The following is a 26,565-nucleotide window of genomic DNA, read 5'->3' on the forward strand; positions in this document are numbered from 1 at the left end:
CAAGGACCAGGACAGCAGAGGGTCCTGAAACTCATGCCTGGGGTGGAGGCCTTCTTGGCCACAGGACACAAAGGGGCACGCCCGGCCTCAGCCCCACCATCCCTGCATCCCCATCTCACCAGGCCAGTCTCAGGAAGAGCTACAAGACTTTGCCGGAGAGAGGAAGAAAGGCTCAAGCGCCGTCAGCATAGCCTCACGCCAGGGCCGCACGCACACGCACGCTTCTTTTTCTGCCTTTCAAATTCAGGATCCTAGCCGTGGCAATTACTGATGTTTTACTATGAAAATGCTAAGCAAGGCCAGGCCGGTGTGGGTCAGTGGTTGAGTGTTGACCTAGGAACCAGGAGGTCACAGTTTGATTCCTGGCCAGGGCACATGCCTGGGTTGTGGGCTCGATCTCCAGTAGGGGGCGTGCAGGAGACAGCCCATCAATGATTTTCTCTCATTCACTGATGTTTCTCTTTCTCTTTCCCTCTCCCTTCCTCTCTGAAATCAATAAAAATATACTTTAAAAAAACAAAACAAAACAAAAAAAACTAAGCAAGGAAAACTGATGCCTCAGGGAAGCAGGTCAGGTTGATCCTGGTTTTATGTACCCAGTGACCCAAATAAGGACCCTCAATTAAAATGTGTCTCCCAGATATACAACTGGGGCAAAGGAACACAGTGGACTGGCAGGTCAGACCGTCTCTTTCCAAGGTTTGTGTTGTATTGCTGGGACTTCCCTGAACTTAGGTTTCTTTACTCGAATATTTTAGGTGTAAAGAAAACAGTCTCATGGACAATAGGGTGGTGAAGACCTGTGGGGGTGGGTTGGGGCGGGGGGGGGGGGTGTCTCTATAATACTGTCAACAATAAAAAATATTAAAAAGGAAAACAGTCTCTAGAAGATTCAGTAAGAACCAACCCTTCTCAGCCTCTAAACCTCCAACTCAGCAGGTTAGGGAGGCTTCTGCTGCCCTCAAAGCCCAATCCCCCCAAGTGAATGGACTGGCAAGGGCTACCCATGTTTTCCACTGGCTCATGCACCCTAGGATCCCAAAGCCCTTGGTGACAGGCCCACATTCACCCTCCCTCTGAGGAAATGGTGATTTCCGTTTTCCTCACCTCCCCCACTGGACTGGCTGACTGGGGCCAGGCCTCAGGAATCCCTGTGCCTTCAGACCTGGCACAGCCCCTATGCCCAGCGGGGCACCCAGAATGGTGGGCCCTTGGTCTAAATGGCTGCTGAGCCTCACCTGAGGAGGGACAAGGCGCAGAGCTGGGAGAGAAGGTCTTGCTGTTGCGAAGGGCAGACTGATTTCGAGGGCAGCGGGGGCTCCGGGAGCTGATGTTCACCACCTTCCCTGGGGGGGTCGTCGACTGTTCCTCCTGGGCGGGTCTCGCTGAGGCCATGGAGCTGGCGTTCGATTCTGGAGCCTAGGACAGAAATGGGCAGAAACAACAGCCACACTCAGCCCATGAACAACGGTCTGGAATGAGTGCCCGGGAGCAGGCACCAGAACTCCCTGAAATCAGATGGACAGCAGAGGCTAAGCGACCACATTCCATGATGGCAAAGGTCAGCACCCCTGCGTCACTCAGCAGTGCCAGCATTCAAAATCACCAGTCAGGGGGCACTGAGGGAACCAGGGCTCTCCCTCCTGAAACCTCTGCCCTCACTGCCCACAGGCAGGTGGCACGGACTGGCAAACCATCAGGAAGTGACTAGAGGGAGGGAGGGAGGGGGAACATATAGCTGAAAGCACTGAGCACCCCAGCCTGCCCAGGAAGGGCTCTAGCTGCCAAAAGATGCTGAATTGCAGAGACCGCCTTTAAAAAACAAGCCTAAGACGACTGCCATGGCCTCTTCCTAGACTGCCATGGCCTCTTCCTATTGCGAGTAGAAAAGACATACGTATAGATTTAACTTCTAGAATGAAACACAATCACAGCTGAAGAGCTCCCTGCTGAATCATATCCCAAACCCCAGGGGTTTCATAGATTGCTGCCTGAGGGCATTGCCTCCACTCTTGAGTCCTCAACAGAGACACCCTTCCATCCAGCTGTTCTCACCCTGGTGACTTTACCAACCCCGTCCTCCACATTCTCCGAGGTACCCACACCCCAGGCCCACTGGGGGGGGACCTTCCAGTAAATTACAGAACCCATTATCCACACTCTCAGCACAGCCTCACCTGCTCTGCTTGCCAGAAGCCCCATGCCTCTGTACCTCCCATGGCCCTTCAGCCCCCAGCCCTGACCCTCCTCCTCCTTTCCATAGGACTCCTCCCCATTAGCCCCCCCCCCCCCACCTCTTTCTGCTTAGTTTATTCAATCTGACTCACTATTCAATTGTCCAACCAAGTGCCCAGCCAGCCTCTTGTCAGCATTCTGACCCCCGGGGCACTTGCTCTTGTCAGCGATTCACCCAAACCTCAGCAGGAGGGAGACCAAAAGGCCAGGCTATCCATCTTTAACTCAAGGTTCCCATTCTCAGCCGGGGCCTCTGGTCAGCAGCTCTCACACCCGAGAAGCATCAGTATCACCTGGTAGAGGGTGTCAAAACATGGTCTATTGCCCGGCTGGTATGACTCAAGGTTGAGTGTCAACCTATGAACCAGGAGGTCACAGTTTCATTCGTGGTTGGGGCACAAGCCTGCTTGGGTTGCAGGCTCAATCCCCAGTGGGGGACGTGCAGGAGGCAGCCAATCAATGATTCTCTCTCAACACTGATGTTTATGTATCTCTGTCCCTCTCCCTTCCTCTCTGCAATCAATAAAAATATATATATATTTTAAAAACATGGTGATAGGGCCCCAAGAACTGCATCTCTAGCAAGTTCCCAGGTGAAGCTGAGACTGTTGACAGGGGACCCACTTTGAGAACCATGGCTCTGAGCACTCTGCTTTGTGTTCTCTGCAACAGTATTTCCAACCTGCTCCACTCTCCTCTTCAGTTGAGGCCAAGGCCACTACCTCAGCCGTGTTTCCTCCAGCCTTCTCAGGAGCCAGTCTAGCCTGGCCTCCTTCCATAAGGTATTGGACATACTCATGTGTCCCCCAGTCTCTTTTCCTGACCCCCTCCAAAAGACAAACTTGAAAACGTTTTTAAACTCATAACCTCTGCTCAGTCACCCTAGTACTGCCCATGCTGCCCATGCCTGACCGAGGGGCACCTCCACGCTGCGAAATCCAAAGGCCATCTCTCACCCTCAGGCCTTGCCTCACCAGCCTCTGCAGCATCCAGGCAGCTGCCACCCACCTCTCTCACAAGGCACTGATTCACTTCACCTGCTCCACTGAGAGCCTGTGTGTGCAAGCACTGCCTGGGGCACAACTGAGAAAACGGAGAGGAACCTGGTGGGAGAATCAACCAGAAACCAAGGCAGAACAGCAAATTCCAGACTGAGCGTCTGTTCAGGGAAAGTGGAAGGTGTGGTATGTGCTCTCAGGCACCGCTTACACGTGGTACTGACTGTGAATCAGTACTGAGGGGTGCACAGTGAGCCTGTAGTCCTGGCCTGTCCCCCAAAGCCACAGCATTCAGCTCCCTCAGCTGTCCCTCCTGGAACCTATGAGGCTCCAGGCTTCTAAACACCATGCATACACTACTATTTCGGGAACAGCCTGCATTAGGACTCTGCTCGTGTCCAGGAGATCCTACAAGACTTTCCATCAGCAAGTCTCTGCCCCATTTGCAGCTTTGCTAATCAGCCTCCCCTGGTTAGGGTCACATGCCATGGTCTACCTGGCACGACCACCCCCTCCCTGGGCCACCATGGTCACTCCCTGGGCTCAGGGATCACCCACTCACCTTGGACCCTCCTGAGGAGCCCCAGACTACTTCAACTAGCCGTCTCCTGGACAGCTACCCATGGAGGTCGGCCTGCAGAGGTTTCCTGGGTGCAGCCCCACAAAGCTAAGCCCCACACCGTGCAGCTCTCAGCCCCAGCATTCCATTTTTCCCCTTCAGCTCCACTCCCTTCTCTGAGGCTGTGCCACCACTGTCCTCCCAGGACAGCCATTCTAAAGTGCAAACTCGACCTTGTCATTCCTCTGCAGAAACCTGCAACCCTCCCGACACCTAGAGAAAGCCCAATCTGGCTCAGTCCTGGCCAAGCCTGCCACCTCACCTCTGTACACTGACCCCTTGGCTGGCACGCTCAGGGCTCAGCAGAGTCACCGGAGCCTAGCAAGGCCCAACAGGCATGGCCTGCTGGTTGCTGTCCTCTTTGGAGCCCTGTGTGAGCCTAGAAGGAGAGGACAGGGCCCTTGTCTGGCAAGAAGCCAAAGCCATGGCCAGTGCTCAGCATGGCCTCGCTCAATAAAATGAAACATGGTCTGTGAGAACCTCTGCCTCTCTGGTCACTGAGGTCCCTGCCTCCTGCCCGTCCCTGAGGAGCCAGGGGGACTCCTGACCACCTGCTATGGGGCTGGGCCTGATTGCCCTCTGGGTGCCAACAGAGCCGTGCGGACACTCACTCACCAGTCTGGGGTTGACCTCAGTGGAGATGAGCTTCAGGAGGCAGCTGAGGAGGCGCTGCTTGTGAAAGGCGGCAGGTGGGGAACCACCAGGGGCCTGGCCCTCGGGGCCCAGCTCGGCCAGCCAGTCATACTCCAGCTGCAGCTTGCTTGGCTTTCCCATCATGAGGTAGACTTCGGCCAGTGTCAGGCTCTCGGAGGTCTGCAGGTTCCAGCCCTCTTCGCGGAGCTGCTGGGCCAGCCGGCTGGCAGGGACATCTTTTGGAGGCTTGGCAGAAGGCTGTCCCTGAGGTGGCGGGGGGTCCGAGGGGCTCACCTTCTCCTGGGGCTCCTCCACAGGAGCATCTGCTGAGTCTTTAGTGCAAGCATCTGGCTGGAGCCCTGGGCTGGGCTGAGGCTCCAGGCCAGATAGGCCACGGACAGGAGACGGTGCCCTGGTCTGGGTAAGGTTGGCCACCTCTGCGCTGCTGGGGGCTTGGGTCTCTGGAGAGACACAGGCTGAGAGCCGAGAGTCTGCACAGTGGCACGGCTCAGGGAGGATGAGATCCTGGCAGGACTTCAAGTAGCGGGGGAAGGGGTCTAGGAGAGAGAGATCATCCTCCAGCTCTGGGAGCTGGCCACAGGCACAAGTCGTGGCCCTGGGCTCTTGGGCTGGGCCGTCCCCAACCTCTACAGGAGCTGCCGTAGGGGTCTGTACCCCAGCATCCTGGAGCCCAGGGGGAAGCCTGTCGGGAGCGTTCGGGCTGCTGAGGCTTGGGGCAGCCCCCTCCCCAAGGGCACTTTCAGGGGAACTCTCTCCAGAGCTCTGAGAAGTGTCCATGGAGGGAGGAGGCCGCCCCCCGCCCTTGCCTTCGGTGCCGCTCCTTGGGCACTTCACTTGGCCTCTGGCTGTACCCTGCCCGCTCTGGATGCCCAGGATCTGAGCGGGAGGCAGTGTGTGGGCATCTTTGGAGCTCTGTTTGCACCGGCCACCCTCCTGCCAGTGCACCGTGCAGAAGGCCTTAGAGTGCACCACACGGGCCACTCCTGGAAGTGGGGTCAGCGTACAGTTCTCCCCAGGGAACAGGTGCAGCATTACTTTCTCCTGTGACGGCTCCACAAACGAATCCTGCAGCTGCCGCTCCGCGAGTGTTTTTCGCTTAGCGCACTGTCAAGGAACCTAGCAGCACCCGGCCCTGGGCATCACAGGGCCTTGGGAAAGGCATGACTCAGGTATTTCCTTCTTTAGGAACCTACTCCCAGCACACACTGTTCTTACTGTGGACTGGGCAGGGCTGGGAGCTGGCTAAGGAGAAGTCTGACACTATCCTTAGTCATTTGATCAACCTGCTCCCAGGGATGCTTAGCCCATATCCCACAGGCCAGATGGTAGTTGCTCACCACATGGAGGGCTGCTGTGACAGAGTTCTAACACTGCAAGGTGAAAGTGGACCACACACCCAAAACCCAGAGGAAAGGGGGCTATGGATTTTAGTTCTGGCTGTATACCATCTCACAGCATAGCTGCTACACCACATGGGCCCCAGTGCAATCCTGAGAGTGACAGGCAGGACAGACACCATTCTGAGGCAGCAGATGCTGTAGATATGATGGTGGTGGTGGTGCAGGGGGTTGCTTTAGTAGGAAAAAGATACAATTCGCACTTCATGGAGCTCCCACTTCTGCTTCAAAAATTCAATGAGGCTGGAGACCTTCCGATGGAGCTCCACGATCATCCTATAGGAAACAAAAATGGGAAGAGGAAAGCTGTTACCATGGGGATAGAACCTTCTGAAGAGCCCCCAGGCTGCTGGCAGCAAGTCAATGCCATAAAGAGTAAGGGCATCTAGGAAAGGTACCATGGCGGGGCCAGAGCCATGATGACTCCTTTTCTTAAAAATGAACCCTTTAAATTGAGTAACTAGAGACTCATATGAAACTGCAAGAAGATAAAGCGGAGACCTATCTACCCTTCACAGTGCAAAATCTCACCCGAACATGGACCTGGGCACAGCCCACCCAACTATTCTAATAAGCACCGTTCGGGTCAGGAAGGGGAGGCCTGGCCAGCCTTAACAACCCCAAGAAATAACAATACACATGGGAGGAATGAAGCAGACACACCACCATGTGGATGCTCGGCACCTGAAAACATTATGCTCAGTGAGAGGTCAGAAAGAAAGGACTATAATAGGAGATTCCACTTATGCCTAATGTCCAGAATAGCCCAATCTAGAGACAGAAGGAACATCTGTGATTGCTGGGGGCCAAGGACCAGGGGCGGGGTATGAGAAGCAACTATTTAGTGGATACCAGGCTTCCTTTTGGAGTGACAAAAATAGAAATGGTAGCTGTACAATACAGTGAAAGTACTCAAGTGTCCTGAATGGGATACCTTGAAATGGCTAATGGTTAATTCTATGTTACGTGACTTTTACCTCAATCTATAAAAATAAAAATGTGTAACTGGAAAATGGTCTGTACTCACCGTGGTGAGTCATCCACAAATCAGATACCAAACTTTAGGGAATGGTAAGAGGCAATGGAAAGGGAATGGGGGAAAATGCTATAGTCATCAACTTGCTAATCACGACATCTTTCTACATCCGCTCCTGGCCTGCGAGACTCATGCCTCCAGGCCCCCAACAGTACACTACCCTCACCCTACCCCCATGTAATTTTGGAGCATCACTCAGGGGTCCACGAGGGAACCCATATACCACCCTCTGTTCACATCCCTCCTAGCTGGCTCCCCACCGAACTCCAAAGGCAGTTACCTGAGCCTGGGATTCTGGGAGAGGCTCTGTACGCGGGCCCAGGCATGATTGTTCCGTGGCTGTAGCTCTACGGGGACTCTCAGGGGCAGACGCACTGGCTTCTGGTCCTCTTCATCACTCAGGCCTGCGACAAGAAGGGCTGTGAGAGCCTGGCCAACAGACTGCCATGCAGAAGGCAACGTGGTTGGCCAGACAACTCGGCAGAAGGAGCCATGGACAAATGGCCTGGGAGGCGAAGCAGAGCTGGCAGAGAGGCCCACGAGAACTTGTGCCCAGAGAAGCGCCAACATGGCCACTAGGGTACCCGCAAAGCTGGGGCAATGACTGGGCCACACGAGGCCACAGGACTCCCTCCTGCCATCACTCACACTCCATCTGAATGCTGTGAGTGGACACACTGCTTTGGACCCAAGAATTGCTCATGGGTTTAGGAATGCTCGGACACAGAGCTCAGCCTATCGATTGCTAAATGGAGCAGAGAACACACGCCCCCAGCCCCACCCGGCCCACCCTCTACATACCGTCTGGGTCACAGAGTTTCTTCAGGGCTCGGCACATGGGCGCTTTGATTCGCAGGTTTCTTCCTTTGTAACGCACTGTGGTGGCCCTGGGAAAATTTTTTAAAGAAATGCTGAGGCCTCTCAATGAACAGTAGCTCCCTGTCCTGCGCAGGGAGGGCCCTGACTGGGCGCCCATCCTGGCCTTCAGAGCTCCTGCTCAACCCTATGGCTCTGGATGCCCAATACTTTCCCACTCAGACCTCACACTGCAAAGGGGATGCCTGTCATTCACAGGAAACGTGCCCTGCCTCCTGCCTGGTGATGGGTGCGGCATCAGCTGCTGTCCAACCCCCTGGAAAGCCCATGACAGTGAGCCCCCCTCAGATACCAGATGATGTACCCTTCTCTCCTCTTCCTCCACAGGACCCCTTGAGAGTAGGTTTCAACACATCTCTATGTGACCTCAGCCCAACTCAGAGACCACATCTTCACGTCAGCAATGTCCCGCAGCCCCCAGGACCTCTGGAAACCATACACTGGGACCTGGGGTGTAGGGCACTCACAGCCAGCAGGCACGGGCGTCAAGTCAGTGGGCCTGCTTCACGCCTGCCTGTCACAGATGCCAGTGACAGTGGCAGGACTTTAGATAGTGTTAGAATTAAAGAAATACTACAAACGAGTACAAAAGCCACAAAAATAGTTTCTTCTAATAAACACATTTAGAATGCTTTGGAATTACTCAATAAGGGTAGATTGGCAGTCAAGTGAGTGCAGGCAAGACAACTATGAAAGACTGAGGGTGACTGGAAGCACCCTGCAGCCCCACTACCGTGCATTTCTATGCTCGTTCCGCTTGAAAACGGTTCATCGCAAGTGATGCATCTTGACTAGCGCCTCTAAGATAAAAACAACCCAGAACTCTGAGGATGGGCCCCGTCAAAGAAAAGGCCTTGGCCAGCCAGCTGTGTCTGGTAAGCAAATGTAGGTTTCTGTTTTACAAAAGTTTCAAGGTCCGTGTATATTGTTTTATAACTGTTTTTTGTTTGTCTGTTTTCTAGAGGCAAACATATAACCTATTCTTTTTATTTCTATTTAAAACCAAGTCACCTTAGCAAGTGGATTTGCAGACAGGGGAAGAGAAACCATGGGCAGGAAAGGTTTATGTTCCTGTTCTCCAGCATCCACACAACAGGGAGGTTTGCCCATGTTGTGCTCAGTAATGGGTGTCATGAAGTTTTATGACTCTATTTTAACCAACTTTTCTAATTGGCTAACTCCCAGCTGTGGCCCCATGAAGCCAGCCCTCCGTGCCCGCCCCCCCCCCCCCCCAATTCTGTCAGGAGGAGCAATTCAGAGAGGATGAGAGTCCACATGAACCACCACTCCACTCCACTGAGACCAAAGCTTGAGTTTTAGCCACCTGAACTCATGGGCGATCCAGGGCCACAAGGTGCTACTGAAGAGGGAACTGGGAGGAGAGCTTTAAAACAGCAGTAATTGAGCACCAAGTCGAATCTTAAAAGAACCTCCTCCAATAAAGGGCTCTGGGGACAAGTGGACTTTCCTGCTCATCATCACTTTTTGTTACATCTGCCCCCAAACAAAACAAAACAGTAGCAGGCAAGACTTAAAGAGCAGGTGGAGCTGTGTCATGTGGCACCTGTGTTTGTGATGATCACATTTTCCGTTAAACTGCTATTTTGTGACTTCCTTTTTTTTTTAAAAAAAAAAAGTGAAATTGAGCAGTCCTCTTTTTGTGACTAAATAACCATCCTGAGAATACAATTCCTTTCCTTTTCTCTCAAATGGAAGTTCTATGGCAACCTGAGTTTGGAGCCTGTACAAGGTAAAGCCATGTTCAAGCTCACACAGAAAAGGCCCCTCAAGGCCTGGCCCCGGTCCTGCGACATGATCTGCACTCCCCACCCTCATACACCAGCCCCATGGCGGGAAGACAGGCGAGACTACTGACAGGCCAGGCCAGCTTGGCCTCTGATGGAAAGTAACAAAACAGAGGGTTCTATCTGAACCCCTGCACTTGAGTGTTACTTTGACAAAACAGGCAGCAGAATAAGTCCTGTCAGTGCGTGGGAGTCTGGCTTTCCATCCTGAGAGGTTTATTTTCTTCTCTGCAAAGTTATTTGATAAACCCAATAAGCATGCTGCTGGGTCTGTGACCAATGTAATATGATTTAATTTTGGAGCTTTTCTCAATTCATTTACTCTTTTATCTAATTCTATAATTTTATAACAAAAGGAGATCCACAGTTAATTGAAAAAAGTCTGCAGGAGAAGCACAGACAGGAAGTTGGTTAAACGCAATGCTTTTTGGTCTTAAATCAAGGCACTGTACTAATTTCCCCGCATCTGTTTCACCTTTACAAGCTTTTTGCTTTGTACTAAAAATCTTGTGTCTATTGGTGAAAGAATGGACACAAATCAATAGAACAGAATTAAAGGTCTTGAAAAAGACACACTTAGTACGGTCAATTGACCTTAGATGACAGTCCTTTCTACAGAAAAGGCTGGGACAACTGGACACCCATAGGCCAAAAATATAAACCTAGGTATAAACTTTACATCATATAAAAAAAAAATCCAAAGTAGGGCATGGATTTAAACGTCAAACTATAAATCTTTTAGAAGGAAACAGGCCAACATCTTTGTGAACTTAGTAGGCAAAGGGTTCTTAGCTACAACAGGTTAGTCCACAAAAGCAAAGGATGGCAAATTGGATCTATTCAAAATTAAATACTCTGCCCTTTGAAAGACACTAGTAAAGAGATGATGAGACAAGTTACAGAGTGGAAGAAAATATTTACAAATCACCTATCTGATAAAAGACTGGTGTCTAGAACAGCGATCGCCAACCTTTGGAACCTCCCGGACTGCTGGTCTAGAATATATAAAGAACTCTCTAAACTCAAACATAAGAAAACAGGTACAAGATTTGAACAAACACTTCACCAAAGAAGAAATAAAAATAGTAAAGAAGCACAGGAAAGATGCTCAACATCACTAGTTATTGGGGAAATGCTAATCAAAACCACAATGAGCCCAGCCAGTGTGGCTCAGTGGTTCAGTATTGACATATGAACTAGGAGGTCATGGCTAGATTCCCGGTCAGGGCACATGCCCAGGTTACAGGCTCCATCCCCAGTATGGCGTGCAGGAGGTAGCCAATCAATGATTCTCTCTCATCATTGATGTTTCTATCTCCCTCCCTCCCCTTCCTCTCTGCAATCAACAAAAACACACACAATGAAACACCACTTCATACCCACTAGGATGGTTCAAAAGGAGCTAATGGAACTCTCCCTGGAAAGTTCTGGCAGTTCCATATAGAGTTAGGCACACACTTACCATCTCCTCTCCTGAAGATGTGCCCAGGAGAAAAATGTTTAAAGTTGGAGCAAATACAGCTTCCACCTGACAAATGCAGGGCAGGTGTAAGGGTGGGAAGGAATATGGGATGCTGAAGCTACAACAGGTAAATGGGCTGGGGAGGTGACAAAAGATCCACAAGGCCATGGCAAGTGGCCTCTTCCTACTTGCCTAATCATACCCCACACACATCCAGGAGGCTCCGTTTGCCCAACACCACCAGTAGTTAAGACTGCCTACACTCCTGGCGATTGGAGTGGGTCTGCTCTTTCACATGGTGGTGATATCTACATCCTAGTTACTATCATGACTGGCTGCAAAAGGGTAGCAGTTCATAGAAATAAAGCCTTGAGAATGCAACATGAGCATCTGTAAGAGAATCCCTGCTGGGCTGGAGCCTGAACAGAAGCATATGCAGCGAGCCCCACCTAGCAGGAGCTCACACCTGAGAAACAGGGGCTCACAGGCCGTCCAACCCCGGGCTGGGGGAGACAAGAACCAGAGGTACAGGAAGGCGATGCTCTGGATACAGCAGAGGCCAGTGAAGACTGTTCCAGGAGAGAGTTCGACCTACAGGACAGCTGAGCTTTGACCAGCAGAGATCTTGGGTGGTGGGGGAGATGACCTAAGACAAGGAACGGAGTGGTCCGGGTGAAAGTGCAGAAGCTCTGGTGGGGTGAGTGGGAGGGACAGATGAGTATTTCTAGTTCTGTATTTCAGAGAACAATGCAAACACCCAACATGAGCAGGTGGTGTCTCATAATGTAATTTGTACTTACCCAACCTGAATGAGCTCATTCAACTTCGTGGCATTCTTGTCATCCATACCTTTAAACAGAAAAAGAAACAGACATGACCTTGGAGCAGTTAGGAGCAAAACTGGTAAAGATATAATTACTTTCTTATAGAATCCAAACAGAATATTTAAGGTCTTCCAAATAAAACCCCTATGTTAGCTGCAGCCCCGCCCGCAAAGTCAGAACAAGGCGTCACCTGCATGTCCTCTCCACACACCTAGACTTTCTCCTGGGACTACTATCTGCCTCTGCACAGATGATCACTCCTCCCAAAAACCTCAGACCCCTGGGCTATGCTGAACCTCCACTGGTCCTCAACTGCTAGTTTAGAGGCTCCTTCCTCAAGTAACCACTGTGCACATTTCTCCTGCTGGCCTCTAGTTACCTGCGGGCCTGCCTTAGTCAGCTTTAAGCCCTAGGTCCCAGGGTCCGCTGGATGATCAGCTCAGATACTGCACATTTCCTCTGCCCTCCTGGTACTTAGTACTGTCCTCAGGACATGTGGAAACCAAGTCAGGTAACCAGGTAATGGGAGAATCTAGGCGGTAGATGTTTGGGTGCTCACTGTAAAGTCTTTGAATGATTCTATATTTTTTTTCGGGGGGAGGGGGGAGGGAGGGAGAAGGGCACAAGCCATAAACACACAGCCAGACTAAAAACCAAAGACAAGGACCAAACCTTAAAAGCAGCCAGAGAAAGAAAAGAACATCTCTTCCAGAGGAACCAGGACACAGATGTGACCTCTCACCAGAAACCGTGTAAGCCAGAGACAGTAGAACATCTTTAAAGTGATGGAAGAAAAAACCTTTCAGCCCTAACTGGTTTGGCTCAGTGGATAGAGCATCAGCCTGTGGACTGAAGGGTCCAGGGTTTGATTCTGGTCAAGGGCACATGCCTGGGTTGCAGGCTCAAATCCCCAGTTGCGGGGTGGGGGGGTGCAGGAGCAGCCAATCAATAATTCTCTCTCATCATTGATGTTTTTATCTCTCTCTCTCTCCCTTCCTCTCTGAAATCAATAAAAATATATTTTTAAATAAAACACCTTTCAATCAGAATTCTACACCCAGCAAAAGTATCTTAAGAATAAAGACTTTTCAGATAAATAAATAACTACAAGAATTCATGGCCAACACAATTACACAAAGAACATTAAAAAAAGTTCGGTAGGCTGAAGACAAACAGTACCAGATGAAATGGATCTTCAGGAAGGAAGGCACAGCCCCAGAAAGGGCGAACTTATAGACTTGCTCACTGACAAAGAGGTCACACACAGACCTGCCTTCAGATGGGCATAAATCAAACAAGCACTCATGAGTGTAAAGGCAGTTGTGATGCTTCATGGAGGGAGGGTCTGGAGTGCTGAGAATGTGTGACATAGTGGTCCAGCCTGTTGTGGAGATTTGTGAACATTTGAGCTAAGATCAAAGGAGTTCATAGGTAAAGGGGAGGAAAAGGCCCATCATCCTGTGTCCGGCTGGTGGGACAGACAGACAGAAGGCCCATCACCCTGTGTCCAGCTGGTGGGAAAGATAGACAGAAGGCTGGCACCACCCCAACTTTAGGGTCTGAGTCACCAAATGGGGCACGGTCCAAAAAACTGTCCTTCAAAAAGAGCAGTCTGAGCAAACTGGTGAGTACTACAGGCAACCAGTGTCCCCCCCTCACCCTGTCCTGACAATGGTGCTGTGGCAGATGGAATAGCATCGGTGTAAAAATCAGGACTGGAGGCAGCATGGAACCTTGTCACTTAATAGCTAAGGAGGCTTGAAGTCATTAGTTTTTCATCAAAATGGAATGTCCTCAGCCCCCTTTTCAGACAGGAACAATGCCATCTCACACAGCTGTTACGATGCTTTACACAAGGTAATATGTGTCAAAGTCCCTGAAATACAGCAGGGACTCAAAGTCTACTATTTCAAGATTTGCATATGCCTGGATATCTCAGTTAGAAAAAGGAATGAATAAAAAGCGAGCTCTGACCTCCTGAACATCCCAGAAAGCATTACCACTAAGCAGGTATGAGAGGCGGCCCCGTACAGGGCACTCTGCAGAAGGCTGCAAGTGGAAGCATGTCCTTCACCAAAGATTCACGAAATGACACAACAGCGTCCCACCATTTGCATCAGTGGGTGGGGGATCAGAGGGAAAAGCCACACCAGGTTGTGTGTGTGAATGTGTATATGTGTGTCTAAACATGTGCATGTGTGACATGTAACTGGGCTGAGACAGATGACCAGGCATTACCATCAGGAAAGGAGCAGCCAAGCTGGAGGGTTGCCCAGCATGGAGATGAGCTCAAGTCCAAATGCGGAGGCCCCTTGGGTCAGGGGCCAGGTGATAACCCAGGGGCATGGAGCCAACGACAGGATGATTCCTATGCAATCAGAGACTGGCTGAGAGGCTCTGGCTGATCGGCTCAGATGTGGCAGGGATGGAGGAGTGGTCATGGATCATTAACAAAGCAGGTGGTACCCACACAATGCCATGAAAAGAAACACTTTAGGTTTAGGGCAGAGAGAAGGACGCAGAAGAGAAAGTAGAGACTCAAGGGAGATGCGGCCCAATAGTCCCTCTGAACAGACCATTCAAAGCAGAAGCTGGGAGGGATTTACAAAGAAGTCCTCAGACTGTGGAGAGGACAGGGTAGGGAACCAGACACTTGTTCCATTTAGAGCCTCTTACACATTCTTGCCTGTTTTAGGAGAGGGGAGGTCACCCAACACAGGCCAGATGTGCAGAGCAATCAGTGACTGCCCATCATCCCCAACCTTCTGCTGCTTCCACACCCCCAGCCACCTGCCCATTCAGCAGTGACATGTTAAGTAAGTGGCTGGTAAGATGGTGGCTATGGTCATCTCATATGATCGCATTTAACCTTCAGAGTGGCTCTGTGGATGTGTGACAGGCAGACAAGTGGAATGTGCAGAGGCAAGGGTGCGCCCTCTTGTCTGTGGCCACATGAGGAAGCAAGGTAGGGATGCAAGGCAGTGGGCACAGGTGTCCAAGGAAGGCAAGAGCACCCTCTACATCTGAAGGGAATCTAGTCACAAGGAGAGGATTGGAACAGTGCAAAGGGAGGGGCCCTAACCCTTCAAAGTACCAGTGTTACTAAAGACCAAAAAGTGGGGGCTTTTCTAGGTCAAAAGACTTAAGGGACACCACAGCTACGAGCAGGGCAATGTCCTCAACAGGTGCCCAGCTGGCATACTGGGGCGTGCTGGGAAATCTGAATATGGGCAGGATATTAGGTAAGATTGTGGTCCCTGTCTGATAAATGTGAAATGTGTTGGGTGTAATAATACGGCTGTAGGTATGCAGGAGAATGTCCTGTTCTCAGGTGACAGAGGGGGAGGGACTTAGGGGTGTGCTAGGATGTCTGCAACTTAAAGTCCAATGGCTGAGCAGAAAACAAGCAAGTATGTGAAGGGAGAGATGAAAGGGGGCGACTGTACATATAAATGTAACAAAGGTTACCAACTGGGAAGTTTAAGTGCAGGTATTTGGCAGTCATTACATTCTTCTTCATTGTTTCCGTATATTAAAATGTTTAAGACAAAAGTTGGAGGGAAAACAGAAGAGCCACTGGGACCAAGACCCAATAGTGCCAGGACAGCAGGCCCCGCCTTGTGGCAGCTCGTACTCACAGCCCCCAATCTTCTTGCGCAGTTCGCCGTAGCAGATCAGACCATACAGCTCCTGAGATGACTTCTTCAGCCCTCGAGAGAACACTAAAATGAAAGACAGGAATGATAAGGTTTTAGAAGAGGGAAAAACACAGCTGTTCCGGAGCTTGCCAGCTCCTGTGCACAGAAACAGTGCTGGGGGAGCATTCCACACTGCTGATTCCTCGGCTTTGCCTACTGCACCTTGGAACTACAGAATATCAGCATCAGGGGAGATGGGCAAAGAGTATACGGGAGCACAGTGCTATTTTGGTAATTTTCAAAATAAAAAGTTAAAACCAGAAAAAAATGGGGGGGGGGGCGGCGAAGAAAATTAGTCCTAACAGGCAGATCAATGTCCCCTGGGAGGAGGAAAATGGGACGCTCAACACAGCCGGTTCCCAAGGAAGCAGAGGAGCTGGGACATGACCATCACCAAGCTTGTCATCCTCTTCTCTCCATATTTGCAGAATTAGCCTGAGCCCTGTGTGAGGCGGGCAGACCTGGAACTGTGGAAGCTGACCTGTCGTGTCTCCTCTGACCACTGATCTGTGTGACCTGGGTCTGGGGCTAGAACCATAGCTCCAGTGCTCGAGACTGCTAATACCCACTCTCCACTGTTCCCTCATAGCAGGCCCACCTGTATTTGGGAAGCAACACATATGGGTAAGGCATGGCTGCACCGCTAAGCCCCAGCCATTGGATGGAGCAGAAGTGTAGCGGGAGACTTCTGAAAGGTTCCTTAAGAGGCTGATTAGGGCAGAATTATGCTTATTTTTCCTTCAGAACTGCTTTCTGGAGTCATCTTAGTCACAGCAAAGTGCTAGGGATGGCAGAGCAGAAAGACAGGAGGACCTGGGTCCTTGGTGCCTGCCCTGGACCACCCACTGCAGGCCGCTCCAATATGAGAAAATAAAATTTGACATGATTAAGACCCTGTTATTTTGAGTTTTTGTATTCTGTGAAGCCAAATCTAATTGTGATTTGGAAGCCCAGCTACAGCACAGTCTGTGTACCTTTTAGATCAGTGGTTCTCAACCTTCCTAATGCCGCGACCCTTTAATACAGTTCCTCATGTTGTGGTGACCCCCAATTTCATTGTTACAAATTGAACATAATTAAAGCATAGTGATTAATCACAAAAACAATATGTAATTATATACGTGTTTTCCGATGGTCTTAGGCGACCCCTGTGAAAGGGTCGTTCGACCCCCAAAGGGGTCGTGACCCACAGGTTGAGAACCACTGTTTTAGATCATCTCAGAGCAGCAACCCATGTCATTTGTCCTTTACCCTCAGGGACCCCTTTTCGAAGTCCTAACATTCAGCTGTGTGTGAGTATAATCACAGAAAAGGAAAAGAAAAATATATTAGCAAATGAAGAATAAGTCTTGCAATAAATAATCTAAAACAAGGATTTTGAACCTTTGACAGGCTCTAAGGAGCCGAGGACTCTGTCAACTTCACACACTAACCGTTCGGGAATGTTCTCCTGAAAGACTCACAGATCTCATCGGACTCTCACAGGGGACCAAAACTCAGGACACCTTAAGATCCACTATTCAACGAATAAACAAATATATTCTTTCCTGACAATGGAATATTATTCACCCATAAGAATGAAGTTCTGACATGCTCCAACCTGAATGAACCTGGAAAACATCCTAAGTAAAAGAAGCCAGATACAAAGGCCACATGATTCCTTTTACATGAAATGTCCAGCATAGGCAAATCCAGAGGCAGAAATCCAGGGCTGGGAGAGGGGCTGAGAAATGGCTAGACAGGGCCAAGCCCTGGTGCAAATGCCAGGGCAGCACAAAGAGGCAGATGGGCCCGTGGGCTCTACATGGTCAACTGGCTGTCACCACCTTAGAGACATTATCAGGACCAGCTGGAGAACCTCAGCAGAGCCATCAGCTCAACAGAAAGAAGGCACTCCTCGTGAGGGCACATCAGGACAACACCAGCAAATAGACATTATGAGGTGCCAAGAAGGCAGGAGATGGAGAGGAGGGAGAAAGGGAAACACGAAGGGAGGGAGGGAGGGAAGGAGGGAAGGAGGGAGGGAGGGAGGGAGGGAGGGAGGGAGGGAGGGAGGGAGGGAGGGAGGGTAGGAAGGCATGTTGGGTCTATCCTGCAGAGCTTGCCATGGAACCAAGGTGCAGCGTGGGAACAGAACTTGAGGGCAGCACACACATCTGCTCTTCATCCCTGAGCCGGAAGAAGGGCTGAAGAGGGCTCACGTCTACACTGGGAATCTGAGCGTCCCCTGCAACACGCCCACTCTGCCAGTAGCATGGTCACGCTGAAAGGACAGAACATGCTAGTTCACAGCTCCTGGAGTCTTCTCACCCTGCCTCCACACTTTATCACCAGCAGCTTCCCAATCCTCACACACTGGTGCCCGCCTTTCTCATTGGAAGAGAGCTTTCCCAGGGGAGCCCAAGTGGATGAAGGGCCTGCACTCCTTCAGAAAGTCACCCAAGAATACGATATGTAACAAAAAAAGGAAGATGTAAAAGACAACATGGAAAGAGCCAAACAGCTAAAACTTATTCCCGAGTGACACCCAGAAAGGTAGGGAGGTTGTCTGTGAAGACCACAGATATTAGTAACAGCACTGGACTCAGTAGGATCCCGACCAGCGTTGATATTTCAAATAAGCTAGTGATCTGAGAAACAGTGACAACTATGGCTGAGCACAGCAGCACAGATACAGACACTGTGCTGCCAACCTGAGGAAGAACAAAACGTTGCTAACTTGCCCCAATACACCAAAGCCAGCAGAGAATCGTATGTTAATGGTCTTGTGGACACTGAAAGCAAACCAATAAAAACATTAGTGAAGGACCTCCGAGTCAAACCTAGGAACTGCCCCCCAAAAGTGGACACCGACGGCCCATTTCCGTGGGTCTGTAGAAAGTGGCAATCTCACAAACAGATATGCTGTTAAAAGTCTTCGATACAATGTTTTGTTTGTGTTGTGTTTCCCCCGCAAAGATAACAGGCTGGCTAGGAGGCCCCTGCAACTAGAGGAACTGGAGTTGGGATGGTGAGCCCTCCTCTAAGGCAGTCTCCTGGTCACATAAGCAAACCCTGAGACCCGTCCTCTGAAAGGACTGGAACGAGGACAGCATGAGGTGGCTAGTGGAAGGCTTTGACACCGGAAAAATACCTTAAAATGACTAGTGATAAACAAGGCATTCCTGGCCAGACAGAACCTGCTGGAGCCATAACCTAGCTCAGCAGAGAAAAGGCTCTTTCTATAGGGTGTTGCTGTGAAGATGGAACTTGCTGTGAGAAGAATGCACTTGAGTGCCAGGTGCTCCTTCCTGCCTTTATCAAGGACAGACAGATGGGAAACACGGCAAGCAGCAGACGGACACCAGGCCAGCAGGCTGGACATTCATCCTTCCAGAAGACAGCGCTCATGACAAGACGCTCAAGATGAGACAGACTGACTTTCAGAAAGTAACTAAAGAATATATGTAACAAACAAACAAAAAGAATGATGTAAAAGACAACATAGAAAGAGCCAAAGAGCTAAAACTAATTCCCGTGTGCCACACAGACTTAGCTATCCCAACTGTACGAGGTTACTTAAAGGAAGTACATCTGAAGGAACAGAGGGCTGTATGAAAAGAGCTGTCCACATTTGCATTATTCTAAAAACACTGGAAGTGGCCTGGCCGAGTAGCTCACTGGTTAGAGCTTGTCCTGCTATGCCAAGGTTGCCCAACAGGTTTGATCCCGTCAGGGTACATACAAGAATCAACCAATGCCTGCATAAATAAGTGGAACAACAAATGGAAGTTTTTATCTTTCTCTCCCCTTTCCTTTCTTTCTCGAAAATTAATTACTTTTTAAAAAGAAAAGAGTAACTCATTAAAAAATAAATTAAAAACACTAGAAGTGGATTGTAAGTCCAAAAGGAAAGGTAGCTTATTCACTTAAAAACGTCAACTCAAAGAATTAACATTTCATGAAAAACATGGGGAAATTCTATGGCAACATGAAGAGATGGTCTGAAAACATTACATTTACAGAAGATAAAGGTGAGTGGATGATGGCTGATGGAGCACAGCCCCTCAGCTTATTGTCTGGGTGGCTTGGGCCAGGGCCTCCAATGCTAAGCCAGGGTTTTCTCATCTGCAGTGAGGGTGACAGCACTCCCAGGGAAAAGTATGAAATGTGCTCAATGATGGGCACAAAGTAGGCCCATGATGAGATGATGAGGTGGCAGTGAGGGCATGGGAATTCACGGAAGGATTTTTGAGAGCACTGACATAGGAGCTGAGTCTTGGAAGGTGAATGGGATTAGGGAGGACAACAGAGTAGGGTGGCAGGAGTCAAGACACAAAAGGAAGTGCAGGTTAGCAGGAGGGTGGCAACCCCATCCTGGGAGCCAAGGCAGGTAGGATGAGGGTATGGGACAGGGCATGGGGAGGGGGGCTCAGGCGGGGGGACAGGCAGACATGGGTCTATTGTGTGGATAAAGCTATGTGGAGGGTGGGTTGGGGAAGAACAAGACCAGAAAGAGGGAGAACAGCAATGACCTAGGAAAGGACCTAGGGGGACAGGTGGGGAGGACAGGTCTGAAAAGCTCTGACGTAGACCGAGCGAAACCATGACTGGTGGGTGAGATGTCCATGAAGATTCAAAGGGAAATCTACTCAGAGAAAGTGACAGCTAACTACTATGACTGCCTGGAGCTTGCGGCCCCCAAACCAATTTCTCCAGGGCAGGGTCACAGGCCAAATCCTGCCCGGGGCCTCTTTCTGTAAATAAACGTTTTGCTGGAACACAGTAACATGCATTCCTTTACATGGGATCTACAATGAGCTAAGACAGGAGAGTGAAGTCATTTTGATAAAGACTGTAAATCCCCAAAAGCCAAAAATATTTATCATCTGACCCTTTACCAAAAAAAGAGACAGCTTGATCCAAGCTCTCCGGGTCTTTCTAAAGCTGGAGGAGGGAGTCCTGGTCCTGGCATCCTGATGGGTCCGTCCTGATTACTCCAGTTGGCCAACACACACTGACCAGGCCAGGAGAACACCAGAGGGCAGGGCAGAGAGGGGACCGAGAGGGAGAGAAGGCTGCCATGAAGGACTCACAGCACAGGTGCAAAGGGGGAGTGATCTGACTGCAGCTATCACAGTTTTTTGTTTCTGTTAATCCTTACCCAAGGATATTTTTTCCACTGATTTTTAGAGAGTGGAAGGGAAGAAAGGTGGGGGGGGGGGGGGGGGAGAGAAAAATATCAATGTGAGAGAAACACATCAACTGGTTGCCTTCTGCATGCGTCCCAACAGGGGCCAGGGATCAACCTGCAACCCAGGTACATGCCCTTGACCAGGAATTGAACCCGAGACCCTTCCTTGAGCAGGGCTACACTCTAACCACTGAACACACCAGCCAGGGCTCATATTCTGGATCAAAAGTATTATTTGAAGAGAAGCATCAGAAAGAAGTGAAGTCAGTAAAAGCAAATGTCTGGAATGAATGGCCCATGACCACAACTGTAGAAATGAAGAGTAAGGTTAAAGAAAGTGAAACTGGCCTGGCCGGCGTGGCAGTGCTCACTGGGCGCCCGGCTTTTGCCCGCTGCAGCTGCCACGAGCCACAGCTGCTCTCCCAAGATGGTGGCTCCTCCGGGCAAATACTTCGGCATTAGGGCCAGGTGTCCTGCCAGACATGCCAGAAGCAGTGGCTTCAGGGCAGGGCAATACCCTTTGACTGCCAATCCAAAATGCTGGCTTTAAAATGTCCCTCTTCTAGTGGAAAGCCCGAGCATGTAGACATCTTGGTCATAAAGTTATAATATGTTTCAAAAGTGGAAATAATTAATGACCCAACAGAAACTCTTCCTCCCCTAGCATCACCCAATGTTAGTAAACTTGCCAGCAAAGCATGGACAGAGGAGGAAAACTGAGCCAGGCCTATGCAGTCAGCGCTGGTGTCTCTCTGGAGGGCCAGCAGCTCTTCCAGACCATTCACAAGACCATTAACGACTTTAAATGGCAAGAAAAAAACATCACAGTCATGGAAGAAGCTGTTATTACACCCTCATATCAAGTGGAAACCCGTAAAGCAAAGAGGAGAGTGCACTGAGCCATGTACACAAAATAGTTGGAAAACATGTTAGAGATGTGGAAAGCCAAAAGGTACTGCAGCGTTCACAAGCCCAGCAACCACAGGGGGAGGCTGCCCTGTCGTCCTGAGTCCACAGACATGGAGGACTCTTCCAGCATCCAGCCAAGGAGGCGATAGTTGGCGGCTTCAGCAGAGGCAGGCAGAGGGAGGGAAGGGATCCTGTATTTCCTGTTGGCTCTTGTAACAAAGGGTCAACATCTCTAAGTCTCAGATTTGAACAAAGAAGAAACCCAACAAAAAACAAGAGGATAATTTAAAAGTTGAATCATTACTTGACCAACAGACTGATCCACCATGTCCTCTTCACAGCCCTCTTCTGGAACAGTCACCTTGTTAATTTTATTTTGAAAATTTCTTTCTGGCTCTACCCTTTCACCTCTGACTTTCATATCCTACTCTGTCCCCACCCTTCAATTTTTATAAGTGGCTATACTTGCCTGCTGAATGATTGAAAAAAACTTTTACATCTTCTCTTCCAAAATAAAGTAAGTTGACTGTGATACTTAAGTTAAGACTAGAACAGCAGACAGACGTCTCACTTTAAATTTTCCCTTTTTTGCCCACCATCACTTGAATTATTTTTCTTAATGTTAAATATATGAAAGTATATTTAAAAATAAATATTAATACATTAACATTATATTAATATAAATATATTTTTTTAAGTGGCTGGGCAAGAATGACACCAGACAGTGTCCTGTGATCTTTCAAAAGCTGCTCCTGACCAGATTCCCACCCTGCCCCCCGCGTCCCCAGATGCTGGGCCTGGAGCGCTCACCATTGTCAAAGTCGATGTACTTGGTGATCTTGTGCCACGTGCGGTAGTAGAAGTGCCTCACTTGCTCTTTGTTCTTCACCATGCTGGCGGGCTTGCCCTTCTTCTTATACTTGAGAGCTATGTTGTTCTGGATTGCTTCAAAGTCTTTTCCATGCTGGAAAATAAGCCCATGGTAAAAGCACAGAGGTTAAAACAAGGCAGCCTTCTGTACGACGCAGACATTTCCAGAGAAAGGGGACCACTGTGACCAATCAAGTGTTCTTCACAGCTCGTATTTGTGCATCAACTTCAACCTTGCTTCCCTAGAATTCGGATTTTCATCAGAGTAACGGCTAGAGCAGCAATGGAAACAGAGGGATAGAACTCTCAAAGCAGTGAATATCAAAGAGGCAGGTCCGTAGAGCAGGAAAAACATAAAGCTTATTACTCAAATGGTTCAATTTCTATAGTTCTTTGGAGACCCTGAACGAGACAGCTCTGTGAAACACTCATCAGAACAGAACATGACCGGCTGTTCAGAGGGTTGTGCATCTGCATCTTAAAATACAAGACACTGACCATTCAGAAGCACCCTCAGCACTTTCACCACATAAAATATATTCTATATTTGAATAGGGATAGCAAATTTGGACATTTAGTAAGAGAATCACACAGACTATGCTCAGAATGTGGTACATCTATGAACTGTCCATTCTTCAATACCTCCACGCAAAAGCCGAACACATCTTAGATTTTCAGAAAAGAATTTATGTTCTAGGGAACACAGTCACCATCTGTGTTGTTTCAGGTATGATCATGGGAGCCTATTGTTGATACCCTCATCAGAACCAAGCCAGTAAAAAGTACTGTGAAGGGCCTAGAGGTAATGGCACCCCAGCATCAACAAACATCCTTAGCTTCTAAATCCCACTTTCCAAAGGGAACCAGGGCTCTTTGGAGAAATGGATGCTCCCAGATCTGGGGCAAGGAAAGTACCAGGTGAATCTGGAATATCTTGTGGTGCCAGAAGTGAGGACATGCTCAAAGTATAATAGGAATGTGCTGAAAGCACACAGAAGCCAACCTGAAGATGTTATAAATGGCCAAATCTAGAACAATTTGAGCAACAAAATCAACAATGATAATGTCAACCGTAAATGAAAAATAAAAGGGAAAACATAACAATGATAACAATGGGTTATGACCTATAGAACAGTCTAAATATCCCTGAGTCCATAAAAATATTAAAAGCCAAATAAATACATAATTGGAGAAGGGAGCACTTTTTCTTGCACTGGGTTTCCAATTAATAAATGTAGAAATAATGGAGTCAGAAGATCATCACGGGGCAAACATCATTGTAACAGTTATTTCAGGGAAGCTGCTGCAATGGTGGCTAAAATTAGTGGAAGAACAATGAGAAACAGGGTGTTGACTCAGCATCAAAGTTAAAAATAACTTGGCGATGGAGAACCTAGGACAGTGGTTCTCAACCTTCCTAATGCCCCGGCCCTTTAATACAGTTCCTCATGTTGTGGTGACCCCCAATTTCATTGTTACAAACTGAACATAATTAAAGCATAGTGATTAATCACAAAAACAATATGTAATTATATATGTGTTTTCCGATGGTCTTAGGAGACCCCTGTGAAAGGGTCGTTCGACCCCCAGGTTGAGAACCGCTGACCTAGGAGATGCACATTCACACCACCAGGACTGAGGTGGACTGCACCCTGCACTCCGGATAGGATGCTCCAAGGCAGCACAACACTCCTGCGGTGCTCCTAGCAAAAATGCAGAATGAAAATCAAATCAGCCCCCTTTACTAGAAGACTATAAATAAAACCTTATTTTATCCTTAAAAAGAAAATGGAATCATGAGGAGGCAAGCCTTACGAAGCCCACAAACTAACAGCTTAGGAGCCTTCCAAAGTGTCAGGATCATGAAGAGTGGGGGAAAAGGAAACCGACGACCTGTTCCAGGACTCAGCAGTCATGACAACTAAATGCCATGCGGGATCCTGATCCAAAAAGGGTGTCTGTGGGAATGCCAGCTCAGCCTGAGTAAGGCCTTCAGGTCAGTGAAGGTATTGTACCCACATTGATTCTCCTCATCCATAGGCCATACTGCAGTTATGTGAACATCGGGGAAGCAGAGTAAAGGGCATGTGAAGTTCTTTGTGCTTTTTTGCAACTTTTTCCAGGTCTAAAATTGTTTCAAAGTGAAAAGTTAAGGGAGAACCAAGATGGCAGTGTAGGTAAATGCCAATGCTCACCACCTCCCACAACCACATCAAAATACAACTAAAAAACGGAACCACCATCATTCAGAACCTCCTGAAAGCTGGCTGAATGGAAGTGCTACAATATAGAAGTAAAGAAAGCACACGGAGACTGGTAGAAGGGAGGCATGAAACGCGTTGGTCTGACACCCACGTGTGGCATTTTTTTCAATCAGGAGGGACATATTGGCTGCAGAGGCCTTCCGTGAGGAGCAAGGGGTCCTAGCCCCACACCAGGTCCCCAGCCCAGCATTCCAGAGCTGGGAAGAGAAGCCCCCATAACTTCATGCTGTAAAAACTAGTAGGGATTGTGGCTGAATGTGCCAGAAGCTGCTGGAGACCCAGGCAGTTCCTCTTAAAGGATTGGCACACGAACTTACATGGACTTGCTCCCTTTGAGCTCCAGCACTGAGGCAATGGCTTGGGGGATCCAGGGACATATGGCGAGGAACTGTATTATCTGGCATCAGAGCAAGAACTTGGGGGTGGCTCTCTCCTAGACAGAGGTGCTTGTAGGGGCCATTGTTTCCATGCTGAGACCTCCCCCATCGCAGAGCTGACCGACGGTCATACCTGAGTTTCCATCAGCCTGGCTCACTGTTTTATCTGCCCTGGTGATTCCCTGAGACCCTGTCCCATCCAATTTGCAGTCCCATCCAAGCTGTTTGCAGCGGCTTTTCCATATGAATGGCCTGTCCTGGCTCAGTCTTCAGATTTCCCTATAATCTCTCAATCAAGCAGCAGCTGACATCAGCATGCCCCATACCTATCAATAAGAGGCCCAAGACAGCTCGGCCTCTCCTGGGTGCTTCCAAGCATTTCTAGCATGACCATAGTGTTCACTTAGATGAGGTTTTCAGCACTTATAACCTGGTGATCAAGAAGCACAGGGTAGCCCTAGCCAGTTTTGCTCAGTGGATAGAGTGTCGGCCTGTGGACTGAAGGGTCCCAGGTCGATTCCGGTGAAGGGCACATGCCCGGGTTGCCAGCTCAATCCCCAATAGGGCGTGTGCAGGAGGCAGCCAATCAATGATTCTCTCTCATCATTGATGTTTCTATCTCTCTCTCCCTTCCTCTCTGAAATAAATAAAAATATATTAAAAAAAGAAAAAAGCAGCACAGGGTACTGGTCTTATATGTAAGAATTGTACCGCAGAAGCAAATACAGTCAGACAGACATAAGAAGGGGAAATGGAAAGCCGACAATAGAACTGCCGTTGTAATGGAGTAAGAGGATGTCAAGGACGATGATGTGGGTCTAGGCATTCGCCCTGATTTGTTCTCTGTCATGGGGGCCATGACCATGACCATGACCCTGGCCACAGAGAGGAGTCTAGGATGGGCTCAGCCAATCTGGATCCTCCTCAGAACAGTCTTAACTGTAATAGGGGTGGGGGTGGATGTCTTGCCTCTGGGGAGTATCTGAAATGGAGAGAATAAGCACAGAAATGTCACCCCCAATGCAAGAAGACGTCAGAGGACAGATGACATTGCCAGCTTGAGTCAGCCCCTCCTTGTCCCTCCCAGTCATGAAAGCCAATCAATCCCCTTGTCTCCTGCTGCTGCGCTGAGCTAGGTCTCTGTCACTTGAAGCATAGCTAAGTCAGACTTGTGCGTATAAAAAAGGCAATGACAACCTGGACAAACACTGCAAAAGTGACACTCACAAAGCAGAGGGCTTTACCTCCATACCTTATAGTTCAAGATGTTCATGGTCCTATATGCCCCAGCAAATCAGCATACATCAAGAACCCAACAGAGCCCTGAGTTTTGGTCAAACACACAAAATGACACACATAAAGCCAGCA

General features: G+C 49.2%; 1 protein-coding gene and 1 pseudogene across 11 annotated transcripts in view; one reads left to right on the forward strand and one right to left on the reverse strand.

Annotated features, from left to right (window-relative positions):
* Window positions 1–26,565, reverse strand: part of CRAMP1 (cramped chromatin regulator homolog 1) — a 64,705-nt gene that overhangs the window by 18,379 nt on the left and 19,761 nt on the right. For 7 of the 11 annotated variants that reach the window (XM_036311085.1, XM_036311089.1, XM_036311088.1 and 4 more), the window contains 8 exons: window positions 22,497–22,650; window positions 15,545–15,628; window positions 11,883–11,931; window positions 7,741–7,826; window positions 7,220–7,343; window positions 6,098–6,179; window positions 4,468–5,601; window positions 1,239–1,419 (listed from right to left, as the gene is read on the reverse strand). In XM_036311085.1, the coding sequence (XP_036166978.1) occupies window positions 1,239–1,419; window positions 4,468–5,601; window positions 6,098–6,179; window positions 7,220–7,343; window positions 7,741–7,826; window positions 11,883–11,931; window positions 15,545–15,628; window positions 22,497–22,650 (1,894 nt within the window). Of the gene's footprint in view, window positions 1–1,238; window positions 1,420–4,467; window positions 5,602–6,097; window positions 6,180–7,219; window positions 7,344–7,740; window positions 7,827–8,119; window positions 8,258–11,882; window positions 11,932–14,144; window positions 14,345–15,544; window positions 15,629–22,496; window positions 22,651–26,565 lie in introns of those variants that run through there. The other 4 variants (XM_036311090.1, XM_036311093.1, XM_036311094.1 and 1 more) reach the window with 3 other exon arrangements.
* LOC118657099 lies at window positions 21,190–21,829 on the forward strand (annotated as a pseudogene).

This window comes from Myotis myotis, unplaced genomic scaffold (assembly GCF_014108235.1).
Source record: "Myotis myotis isolate mMyoMyo1 unplaced genomic scaffold, mMyoMyo1.p scaffold_m19_p_5, whole genome shotgun sequence".
NCBI lineage: Eukaryota > Metazoa > Chordata > Mammalia > Chiroptera > Vespertilionidae > Myotis > Myotis myotis.